General features: G+C 34.1%; 2 protein-coding genes across 3 annotated transcripts; one reads left to right on the forward strand and one right to left on the reverse strand.

Moving 5' to 3' along the window:
* The first annotated feature begins 3,427 nt into the window (after positions 1–3,427).
* Positions 3,428–8,995, forward strand: LOC145114524 (ARM REPEAT PROTEIN INTERACTING WITH ABF2-like). The gene is made up of 19 exons (XM_079050547.1): positions 3,428–3,800; positions 4,161–4,318; positions 5,170–5,342; positions 5,418–5,538; positions 5,619–5,693; positions 5,785–5,879; positions 6,080–6,155; positions 6,278–6,385; positions 6,646–6,774; positions 6,892–6,960; positions 7,070–7,129; positions 7,203–7,326; positions 7,414–7,553; positions 7,636–7,699; positions 7,831–7,910; positions 8,003–8,067; positions 8,150–8,267; positions 8,353–8,477; positions 8,574–8,995. The coding sequence occupies exons 1-19, from the start codon at positions 3,557–3,559 to the stop codon at positions 8,665–8,667; spliced, it is 2,118 nt and encodes a 705-aa protein (XP_078906673.1). The 5' UTR covers positions 3,428–3,556; the 3' UTR covers positions 8,668–8,995.
* A 49-nt stretch (positions 8,996–9,044) lies between these two features.
* Positions 9,045–11,718, reverse strand: LOC145114525 (cyclin-P3-1-like). 2 transcript variants are annotated; one of them, XM_079050549.1, is made up of 3 exons: positions 11,429–11,718; positions 9,654–10,086; positions 9,045–9,562 (listed from the first exon to the last, which is right to left on the reverse strand). In XM_079050549.1, the coding sequence occupies exons 2-3, from the start codon at positions 10,070–10,072 to the stop codon at positions 9,286–9,288; spliced, it is 696 nt and encodes a 231-aa protein (XP_078906675.1). In that variant the 5' UTR covers positions 10,073–10,086; positions 11,429–11,718; the 3' UTR covers positions 9,045–9,285. The 2 variants fall into 2 exon arrangements, with proteins under 2 accessions (XP_078906675.1, XP_078906674.1); XM_079050548.1 differs by having other exon boundaries at positions 9,654–10,066; positions 11,429–11,709.
* Positions 11,719–12,036: the final 318 nt, after the last annotated feature.

Consider the following 12,036-nt stretch of genomic DNA (forward strand, 5'->3'; position numbering starts at 1 on the left):
ATATATATATATATATATATATATATATATATATATATATATACTAGGTATGTTGAAGGCCCGTGCTAAGCACGGCCCATGAAAGGTAAAATTTGGGTATTTCCTTCATCATTGTCTCAATTTTTGAACAAATGTAAGTACATTGCGGTTATGAGTAAGTAATTCTAAGTGTGTTGCGATTATCACTAATCAAGCAAGTATGTTGCTATTGTTGGCAAGGAAATGAAAAATCATTGATAAGGTTATGGAAGTAAAATAGTATTGTTATTTTGGTTAAAAACTCAATTACATGCCTACATTGGTAAAAAGTGAAAATCTATTGTATTCCCAACAATTTTGATATGTTCTTATTGTGATTTCAAGACAGCATCAGGTTTGTCCACGGCTCCCCTATATAAGCATTATCTGTCAATTTTAAATCATTGTTGGGAGAAAAATTACAAGTCGGTTGTACTATGATTATAAAAGTTAAGTATAATGCAATTAATGGATCTTTTAAAGCCACATTGTTTATTGGATAAATGGTACAGTTCATTGCTAAATATAATAAATGAATAAATTACTCATGAAATTCAACAAGTAGCTAAACCAATTTTCAGTACTGGTGATGCTCCCATCCATAAATTACTCATGAAATTCAACCCCAATTGATCCTATTTTGGGTAGCTATTTAATGAGTAATTTGAAAAAAAAAAAAAACAACAAAAAGGAAAAAACCAAATTTCAGAAAACCTCTAATATTTTTATGCTAGGTTGGTAAACAAAGGGATGCTAGTTAAAATCAAATTTCCCTGTTAGAAAGTGAAGTTTCTTGTGGAAATAGAGATCAAATTTGAACAGGGACGTATAAATAGTTGGTCAACCTTTTGACTATTTCAGAATGTTGTCTTTCTAATTACACCACAGTTGGTTACTATGTGTGCATAATAATAACCGACTTTCTCAATTCCTCTTTTCAATACAACTTTCAACAATCTTTTTTTTTTTTTTCAAATCGAGCTCCTGTAAAGGACGATATTCGTGGTAATATTTTCATAGAATTGTTATTTTAAAATTTTAAGCAAAACATTTTTAAAATGTAAAAAGTTTCATGTTTCTGCAGAAAAAGTGTTCTATGAATACATAATTTTTTATTGCACCGATTGAACTGTCTAGTATGAAAGTCAATGGCCATTCTACCCTTTGTATGCTATTAATGTTAAATGCAATGCAACTAACTATTTTACTTTTTCTCTCGGTCAAATTTTGAGATAAACATGGGGTAGTCATGTGCATGCTTTTTCCATCTCTTCGACATATCTTACAATCTAGAATTGCATGGTGGAACAGCAAAGTGAGCACACATTTACTTAACATCATGTTTCTTTTTTAGGTAACGTTGCAATGCTGAAGGATACCTAAATCCCATTGAAAGGGAACATAACCATGGTCAACAGGCGGCATGACTTAACTGATTATGTTAGTTTTTAAATCTTATCAAAAGGTTACATAAGCCAAATAAACAAGTTTCTATAAATGTATCCCTCGTTATCTAAAAGATTGAGGGGCACCATTTTATATTCAACACACGGATAAACGATTGTCAAATTTACAGTGATAGAACTTCTTATAAAAAAATGTAATGGAAAGGGGAACGTAACAGTAAATATAGTAAATATATGGGTAAAACAAAAGATTTGAATGAAAAGTATAAGCATTCTAACCTCTTCTTGTTTAGTGAAATGGAGAATGGGTGGCTAAGTGGAAGAATTGATCTAATTTTGCTGATATTTATCGGTTTTTTCTTGCATCTTCCTTGGTATTATCATCCACTAATTCCAAATTTTAAGACCCTGTCTACAACAAATTGAAGAAACACAGATGTGTTAAGAATCCATCATTGGTCAATTTACCCTGGGCGAACCCTAACCCTTATTTAAGGTATCAAAAATTAAGTCGATTAATCGACTCTCCTTCTTGGATCAGCGTTGATAAGGATAAGAATCATGATTGTGAAGAACATGAACAATGCATCCGGAGGAGCGTAAAAGTGTGTGAATGAGGAATATATGAAGTTCAAGCGGATGTTACGAGTGGAATATGAAGCGTTCTGAATGGAATTTGAAGTCCTTGGCATCATTCGGTGATAGGTGAGGTTGGTCAAGCGGATACGGCACATGAGAGTACGTCGCAATTTGAATCGACATTAGATGTTCATAGCGTCATTTGGAAGGGATGGTACGTGGCACCGCAGGAACCCTTTCAAATGGATGTTGGCGGAAGGAGAAAAATAGGGTTTATATATATATATATATATATATATATATATATATATATATATATATATATATATATATATATATATATATATATATATATATATATATAGAGGTTATAACGTGGATGGACAAACTATTGTGCGGACGTGTGAACAATGTCATTATATAAAAATTACTAAAAAAATAAGTTGTTTAATAATGTGAATACGTTCAACCTCACATAATTATTGTCATTTCCATCTATTCTCACTAATTTTTATTCATTTTTATTCTCACATATCGTTTTTCACTCATTATCATTCTTACAGAATACAACTCAATAAACATTCTGACAACATTATGACAGAATGAGAATAAAAAAAACTATAATAACCTTATAGACGATTTAATTGGTGAAAATGCATAATAATGACAATAGTTATGTAAGATTTAACGTATTCACATTATCAAACAACATATTTTGTTTGTCATTCTTACAGAATAGCTATGTCCACACGTCCGCACAATAGATGTCAATCCACATTTGAACCTCGCTCTCTCTCTCTCTCTCTCTCTCTCTCTATATATATATATATATATATATATATATATATATATATATATATATATATAACATTTTGTCAAAACTTGGCGGCAAGTACAAACTTAGGAACCATAACGCGTCATGGTGAACTTTTTAGAACATTGGATAGACGTGACAAGGGGTCATATAAGTTTAATGATATATTGAAAAAAAAAAATAACTAAATATATATGCAATGAACATCTATCGTTATTTACGAAGTCATTATCTCAAAGGATAAAAATAACTAAATCCGTATAACTGCCATAGTTCATCATCGTGTAGTAATAGTGTTAAATGTAGGGAGTTGATCCGTATACAACAATATTTTTGCATATACAAAAGTTTATGTTTTAAAATGTTGTATCGTACAATCCTATAAAACATAATTTGTTGTATACAAAAAAAAAAAAAAAAAAAAAAAAAAAAAAAAAAAAAAAAAAAGTGTTCCGTCCGATCACTTCTTAAATGTGTAAAGTGGACATATTATATTATCAAATTTTTATCCCTAAAAACCGGATAATCTGTCACCCTATATATAAATTTTTATCACAAATGGACATCATATTTTAATTTTAGAATTGTATAACATTGTTTCTTTCTCTACGAAACCGACACAAACATCCCCCATTTCATATAAAACACTATCCCCAAATTGCCCCTCCCTCCACTCTCTCGCCTCTCATCATCATTCACTTTTTTTTTCCTCTCGCTCGCCCTCTCTCATCTCTCTCTCATGGAGAACCAGAAACGCCATGAACAACCTACAAACTCCGTGAGAAGAAGCTTGAAGAGGAAGCTGGAGGACGAATTCATCGTGGATCGGAAGATCACTTCATCTGATGACGCGGCTCAACAAGATCTAGTATCTGAAGTTCGCGCGCAGGTCGAAATCCTCGACTCTACTTTTTCATCGAACGAATCAGATCGTGCTCTAGTCAAACGTTCGATTCATATCCTCTCCGAGCTCGCGAAAAACGGTATGAATCTACGCTTAATTTGTTTTGTGTTTCAATTTCACGTTTCTCAGTACACATCCCCTTTTACGAGTCACGCTATAACGTTTCGGTGGTGTTCAATTTGTGGTGGTAGTTGTCGTTGATTTTTGTTTATGCGGTGGTGAAATTGATTATTCTTAGCATCTGCACGTAGATATTGTTTTGTTTTCTTAATCGCACCTCGTTGATTTTGTAGTTACCGGTTTAATTCTTCATTTGCGCGAGTAGTTGTGGATGATTATGTTAATGCGGCCGATACTTTGCCTGAATTTTTTCTATACGAATTCCGGTTCTATGTGTTGTTGGTTAGAGTTTTGATGTGATTAATATACATGACTGCAGAGGATATTGTGAATTTGATCGTGGAATCCGGGGCCGTTCCAGCGCTTGTACACCATCTTCAAGCGCCACAGTCAAAAGAAGTCGTTGCAGGACCAAGGCCATATGAGCATGAGGTGGAGAAGGGAAGTGCTTTTACCCTAGGACTTCTGGCTATAAAGGTAATTATCAAGAGAAGCTAGATTCTTCATCATTGTTGCATGACCTATATCGTTGTGTTTGGCACTTTGGCTGGACTAGTGGATTATTTTCTTCGAACTTGTAACATGGAATATTGAAGATGTGCGCACTTGGAACTCCCCCTTCAATCATGCTTAGTTTTGTATGCTTTTTACTTGAGCATTTTCATGTGGTTTTATTTAAAAACGACAGTGTCACCACTAAATAGTTCAGTTGCGTTTTCACATGCATATTTTTATGGAACACAATACAGTTGGGGCATGGGACGAACTTGCAGATGCAGCATATCTTTTATTTACTATTTAGAAGAAATAGTATCCAACATATATCAGTTAGGCTTGCTATTGAGAGAAACCAACACTGAAAGAAGATATTTTAACACCTCATGCTTAAATTGCTTTTCATGATTGTTTAGTTCCCCTCCTGAAGAGCATCTGACACTATGATTCCCATGACTCACTCAATTACAATTGATTAAAGTGGTTAGGGGCCGCCAGTTATTTATTTATTTATTTACTTATAATTACAGTTCTTTTCTTTTATCAAATTGTAATGATGTATTGGGGTTATCCTCTAGGCTACCAGGCTGATAAAACAGCAGATAGTAAATCATTTATCTATATAAGTTTCCTTTTTGACTAGATTTTAAGATGTTATTTTTATGAGCATTTACTCCATTGCATCTTTACCTTTTTCTGTCTAACTTCAATTCAAAGCGATGATCTACATCAGCTTCCAAGAACTATATCCGAAGTTTGATAGATTGTAATGATTACACAATACACATGGTCACTAAAGGGGTACTACTTTTGGTGATTTCTGGTGTTAACAGCCAGAGCATCAACAACTCGTTGTCGATGCTGGAGCTCTGCCTCATCTTGTTGCTCTCCTTAAGCGACACAGGGATGGCCAGAACTCCAGAGCAGTCAATGGTGTTATAAGGAGAGCAGCAGATGCAATCACAAACCTTGCTCACGAGAATAGCAGCATCAAGACCCGTGTTAGGTCAGTTCTTTTGTACCCTTTTCTGTTACAGTTTTGGGTGTTTCAGTTTGTTTGACATCACATTTTTATGTTCAGGGTTGAAGGTGGAATCCCTCCTCTTGTTGAATTGCTTGAATTCATTGATGCAAAGGTGCAGAGAGCTGCTGCAGGAGCCCTACGTACCTTAGCTTTCAAAAATGATGAAAACAAAACTCAGGTTGAACGATTGATATAAAATGTGTTTTAGGGATTGTTTGGACAAAGTTTTCTAACCTTAGAACCTTGCCATGTATGCAGATAGTGGACTGTAATGCTTTGCCTACTCTTATTCTAATGCTGCGGTCTGAAGATGCTGCAATACACTATGAAGCAGTTAGTTCTAGTTTTTAAATTCACTTTTTTTCTTTTCATCTCATAAGATTGCTTGTATCTAGGAATGATTTCTGAATGGTATATATCTCAGGTTGGTGTGATCGGTAATCTTGTCCATTCATCCCCCAACATTAAGAAGGAAGTTCTTCTTGCTGGAGCATTACAACCTGTAATTGAATTGCTCAGGTAACGTGATACATACCTTTAAAGGGCTGCGTTGAAAACTGCAAGTTCTGTCTATGCCTAAAACTATCCTGTTGGAACTCTATATGTCGCCTACTCATAAGATCAGCCTTCAAATATCAAACAAAATTGGCTTATTTTGATAGCAAAGTAACAATTTGTTGAAAACTACAACAATTTTAATTCTTGTATTAATTTTACAGTTCAAGCTGTCCAGAGAGTCAAAGGGAAGCTGCCCTATTGCTTGGACAGTTTGCTGCTGCCGATACAGACTGCAAGGTTTGACCAAAATGTTATTTCATTTATTATCATTTATCACTTGATTTCCATTTCTATATTTTTATTCATATGTCTTGTCTACTACCAACCCTAACAACACACGCTCATAAATCTTTTCATAGGTTCACATAGTGCAAAGAGGCGCTGTTGGTCCACTAATTGAGATGCTGCAGTCACCAGATGCTCAACTACGTGAAATGTCGGCTTTTGCTCTAGGAAGGTTGGCACAGGTAACCAAATTATATATATTTATTTAATCACTTAAATTCACGAATCTTTATTTTATTAAAATATATCATAGATTTGTAAGTTGTCACTAGCATCTACGTATATGTGCGGGTTTCCATGCATGCAAGTGTTGTAATTAATGCTCCAATTTTAGTAATAGCAGTCATAAATATAATTACACACACTGATAACCTTCCATAGTAAAAAGATGTTTATTTTAGGGTAATTTATAATAGAATGATTGTGATCTACCTATCACCAGGATACTCACAACCAAGCTGGTATTGCACATGGTGGTGGTATACCCCCATTGCTGAAACTTCTTGATTCTAGAAATGGTTCCTTGCAACACAATGCTGCGTTTGCTCTCTACGGTCTTGCTGATAATGAGGTAATACCATGTTAATTCTTATTATCAGAACTACTATAATCCCCTGAACTGAAGATTCCTATTATATGATCTTTTCCGTAAGTAACTTTCTGTTGAAATAAATCCCTTTTATTTTAGGATAATGTTGCTGATCTTATAAGGGTTGGTGGGGTACAAAAGTTGCAGGATGGTGAATTCATCGTTCAAGTAAGTTTGTTATCTTTTGCAGTTCCTTAGAATTTTTTTTTTTTTTAATTTTATTTTAATCATTTGCTTGGAATAATAAGGAATCATTTGACATGATATGATTTTGCAGCCAACACGGGATTGTGTAGCAAAGACATTGAAAAGGCTAGAGGAGAAGATTCATGGACGGGTAATTAGTTATCTTAACTACTTGATCCTTTTTTGCAAAAGATATTAATTTGTATTATTGTTCTTGTCCTCAGGTATTGAGCCATTTGTTGTACCTGATGCGGATTGCTGAGAGATCTGTTCAGAGACGAGTTGCTTTGGCTCTTGCTCACCTTTGTTCACCTGATGACCAGAAAACAATATTCGTTGATGGCAATGGTAAAATTTTAATCGTCTTTTTTAACTCTTGATATTTATTTAGTGATGATTTGTATTTTACCTTTTCTGGATGGATAAATTTCGCAGGACTTGGCATACTTTTGGAGCTTTTGGAATCAACCAATTTGAAGCATCAACGAGATAGTTGTGTGGCCTTGTGCAAGTTGGCTGAAAAAGCTAGCTCACTTTCCCCTGTTGATGCGGGACCACCATCTCCAATATCTCAGGTTTTTATCTTTGTTTTTTTTGAAGTTTTGTCTAAATTTTAAACTATAATCGAAAGTGAAGTTTTTATACTTTGTGATGTAGGTATATTTGGGTGAGCAGTATGTCAACAGTCCTACACTCTCTGATGTAACATTCCTAATCGAAGGTGGAAACTATCTTTTTTTTTTTTTTTTTTTCCAAAAAAAAAAGAAAGGTTTAGTTCTATTTTAGCATTTGTTGAGCCTGACAATATATATATATATATATATATATATATATATATTATAATATCTTCAGGCAAACGCTTCTACGCTCACAGAATTTGTCTCCTTGCTTCTTCTGATGCATTCCGAGCGATGTTTGATGGCGGATACAGAGTGAGTGGCATTAAGTATTTGTTTGTTTTTGTCAACTTTTCAATCCATTTGGTTATATAGTTTTTCAATGATGATTTTTATATCCATTTTAGGAGAAAGATGCGAAAGACATCGAAATTCCAAATATTAGATGGGATGTCTTTGAATTAATGATGAGGTTCATCTGTCTATAATCTATATCTTGCCTTTGATTTCAGTTATTGTACAGGATTTTTAATATATATTATATTATGTTACAGATATATATACACGGGGTCAGTAGATGTCAATTTGGAAATTGCACAGGATCTTCTTCGAGCTGCAGATCAATATCTTCTTGAGGGGCTGAAACGTCTTTGTGAGTACACCATTGCACAGGTGAGTGACAGCTTGATTATTATACTCTCTAAATAGTAAATTCATTATATCAAGAATAATATAAATATAAATATTATTTTATCAGGATATACTGGTGGACAATGTATCAGTTATGTACGACCTATCTGAGGCCTTCAATGCTGTGTCACTAAGGAATGCATGCATTCTATTTGTGCTCGAGAATTTCGACAAGTTAAATGCTAAACCAGGGTACAACATATTAATTAATTTCAATTTCTTTCGTGCTCCTTTTAGATTTTGGAAAGTTTGACTGAGTTGACTGAAATGGTAAAAAAAATGAATTAGGTACGGGGGTTTGATCCAGCGTATAATGCCAGAGATGCGTAATTACTTTGTGAGGACACTTGGAAGACCCGTGGAAGCTGACATGCGACAGTAGGCGATTGAGTTTCAAATTTTTTGATCAATTGATTTTTAACCAAACCTAGATGAAAAAAAAAAACAAGGAAGAAGAGAGGATGTACAGAAAGTCAAGTGGTTTAGGTTTCATTTGTCGAAAAGAAAAAAAAAAGGTGGCGACTTCTGTTTTGAGATTGGAACTTTGACAACCAACCTGGTGGCAGTTGTTTTAGTAGATGGGAGGGAATGCTTGCTTGCTTGTTGTGCCAAATGTTGTTTGACATGCATTGCATGTACTGCTCTACTACTCTTATCAACTGTTGTTTATCTTACTATATATAATATATATATATATTCTTCTCTTCTAATCATGAATTTCATCTCTTGCTTCCCCATCTTTTATTTCGGAAACAAAACTTGAGTTATTGACGACACACCCAAACGGATGAAATTGAATAATAGTTTTAAAAAATTTAAACAAGGCTTTCCACTCGTGTTTTTCACTCACACATAACATCACTCTAATACAATAACACCAAACTTGCACTTCAATATGTGCATAGGAATCCCAAAAAATTTATTCCTTAACTTCTACCCCAGTTTTAATACAACCAACAAAAAAAAAAAAAAAAAACATTTCTAAGCCTAAACTCTCTACCTATATGATATGTATTTCAGCTGTTGCATAAGAACCAGAGTCATTATCAGTGGTGGACCAGTTCTCCTTGAGTCCACAAGCAGCATGAATCACACGTGGCAGTCTTTCCACCTGAAGCACTTCCTTTTCCTTTTCCAATTCAGAACAATATTTCCCAAACGTACCGACACTTACATGGAGCCGAAAGTCAAGACCAAATAGGAATTTCATTTCCAATCTGTTCAATTCTGCTGTTGTCACTCCTCCCACTTTAGCATAATACGCATTGTTGTAGAATCTGCACATAAAATCCAAACCTCAGAAATACAACACAACTATACATACATATTTAAACTAAAAAGGGTTACAACCAAAAAGACTTGACTTACGCATCATCAATGAACTTTGCAGCAAGCATGACACTGGTGATAAGAAGGCGATGAACACTAAGAGACGTCAAATTAACATTTCCACAATGAATAAACCGATCTATATACACCTGTGCAACAACGAAACATGAAGGGCTGCAGCTTGAGTATTTAAAGATGCGATCAATGTACTCTTTGATGCTAAGTGTAGGGGCTCTTGAACCATGAAAAGCTGTAACAACATCTTTGGTTTGTGTTGCCTCGAGAAGGGCCTCGTTCTTTATTATAGATCTTTCAAGAAGTGAAGAAAGGAGGGATAGAACTTTTGGGTTTCCTGGATTTTGCTTGTATGTTTCTTTGAGTCCGAGATTGCGGTATGTTTTTGGGCCCGGGATATCATTTTCAAACCCTAAGGATCCCATACTCACACAAAGCTGCATGGATAAAGTGTTGTCTGTTTAAAATTATTTTATAAAATGACATCATGATTTGGCAAAATGGAAGAAAAAGGTTTTGTAAAAAATTACAACATAGCAAGGAAGGCCTACGTTCCCTAACTTTCTCTATTAAGTCTTTCCACATTAAGTAAAAAAGAAACAACAGTGGAATACAACTTATGGAGAATCAATGAAACACGTAATCATGTGTGATTCTTCATTTTGCTTCGGTTACATGTGACATTGAGTAGGCAAATATTAAACCAAATAGGGTATCATTTAATGACCAAACTATTCGGCGAAGGGTTATCAACACTATGAATACAAGATGCGCCAAAATGAAAAATTAATAACAAAAAAAAAAAAAAAAAAAAATTAAAAATTAAGTCAAACATGTTAACAGGCTAAGAGAATATTAACAAAACAAAAGACAACATCTCCTGTACACATAAAGACACCAAAAGGACAAGACAATTTTTGTAGGAAACAAATGTCTGTAAATATGTTAGTACACAATTTAAATACTTTTCACCCCTAAAGAAAATTTTGGTCAAACTGTAAAATTGGGTTAATGAGTTATTCATATTACCAAATCATGCATCGAAGTGGATATATGCAACCGTGGTCAAATTTGTTACAAAGGAATTACCAATTTATGCATGAACAGATGAGAAATCCATTTTGTTGTATAAATTGGTAATAAGATATTGACCCTTTGTAAACTTTTCCCCAAAGGTCAACACTCTTTGCTTCTTTACATCCCAAGAGTCAAGATACCCCTTGAAGGACATCAAAATCAAATGCAAAAGATAACTAAAATTCAATTGCTTGGGTTTATAATCAGAGAGTAAAACCAATGAGAAATTAACGATAATTAGATTGATTTCTAGTAGCAACAATAACAAAACCAACAAATTTATATGTTCATAAATATCCACCTACATTCTTTTCTGCCATGGACAATTTTTTTTTTTTTTTTTTTTTTTCTAGCTAAATGGATAAGGTGGTTAATTAGGTAGGTTTTTCTTTCCTTAACTACTAATACTAAGATCTGAAAAAAACAAACCAGATTTTAAGCTATCAGATATCTAGATCAGCCCTAATGGAAGAAATATTCAAGATCCATGTAGAATTACCACTAACCTGACGAACCCACAAACAAAATCCAGACTTCATGTCATATAAATTAGGTCGAAGAACAAATTTAGCTTCGAGACACAAAAATGAGAACAATTTAACAAAAACCCTTTAAAAGATTGAATCTGGATTGTAGGACAAATCCCTAAAGAAAAAGTTGGGAAATCCGAATAGAAAAACCCATGAAAGAATTATGACGAACACTTGGAGTTTGGAACTTACAGAGGAGGTTCCTGGAGCATCCATGGCGGCCACACCCAGAGGTCCAAGAATCTTCTACATGAGCAGCAACTGGGTGAATGTGAAAGTGAAAGTGAAAGTGAAACAATTCCTTTTTTTCAGAGAGAGAAAGATGTAAAGGACTAACAGACGTACAGCAGTTCTATCGCTGTCTGTCTTTCTCTCCCTTTCCTTTTCTGGTGATGTCACAAAGTAAATAATTTAGTGCTCTGATGAGTATACATACACGAGATTAAATGTATGATTTTATTGGTTTTTGAAGCAACGTATTAAAAATGGTAGTCGTACATGATAGTTCAATTGATATTGGTAATTCTTTGATTGATATGTGGGCTATGGATGGAAAGATACAGTTGGATGGATTATGATGGAAGCCATTATAGTGTCGGTCGTTTTTCTTTTCTCATAAAAATATAAAATCCGCCTAATAAAATTAGACTTTACACTCGAATCTAATTAGGAAGTTTTAGATTAGAGTCAAATCTTAATATATCCGCCTAATATACATAATTAGACTTTTCTCCTTTTCGAGCCCCAAAGATGATTATTCACACTCTTGAAGGCATTAGAAGGAGGTTATTATAGGGTGG

The sequence above is a fragment of the Lactuca virosa genome, chromosome 5, assembly GCF_052849685.1.
Source record: "Lactuca virosa cultivar CGN04683 chromosome 5, Lactuca_virosa_CGN04683_v6, whole genome shotgun sequence".
NCBI lineage: Eukaryota > Viridiplantae > Streptophyta > Magnoliopsida > Asterales > Asteraceae > Lactuca > Lactuca virosa.

Coding starts and splice junctions, on each gene's coding strand:
- LOC145114524 (XM_079050547.1), top strand. CDS start 3,557: ATGGAGAACCAGAAACGCCATGAACAACCTACAAACTCCGTGAGAAGA. Junction 4,319..5,169: donor TAGGACTTCTGGCTATAAAG/GTAATTATCAAG, acceptor TGGTGTTAACAG/CCAGAGCATCAACAACTCGT. Junction 8,068..8,149: donor GTCTTTGAATTAATGATGAG/GTTCATCTGTCT, acceptor ATTATGTTACAG/ATATATATACACGGGGTCAG.
- LOC145114525 (XM_079050548.1), bottom strand. CDS start 11,452: ATGGATGCTCCAGGAACCTCCTCT. Junction 10,067..11,428: donor ATGCTCCAGGAACCTCCTCT/GTAAGTTCCAAA, acceptor TTATCCATGCAG/CTTTGTGTGAGTATGGGATC. Junction 9,563..9,653: donor GCAAAGTTCATTGATGATGC/GTAAGTCAAGTC, acceptor TTTTATGTGCAG/ATTCTACAACAATGCGTATT.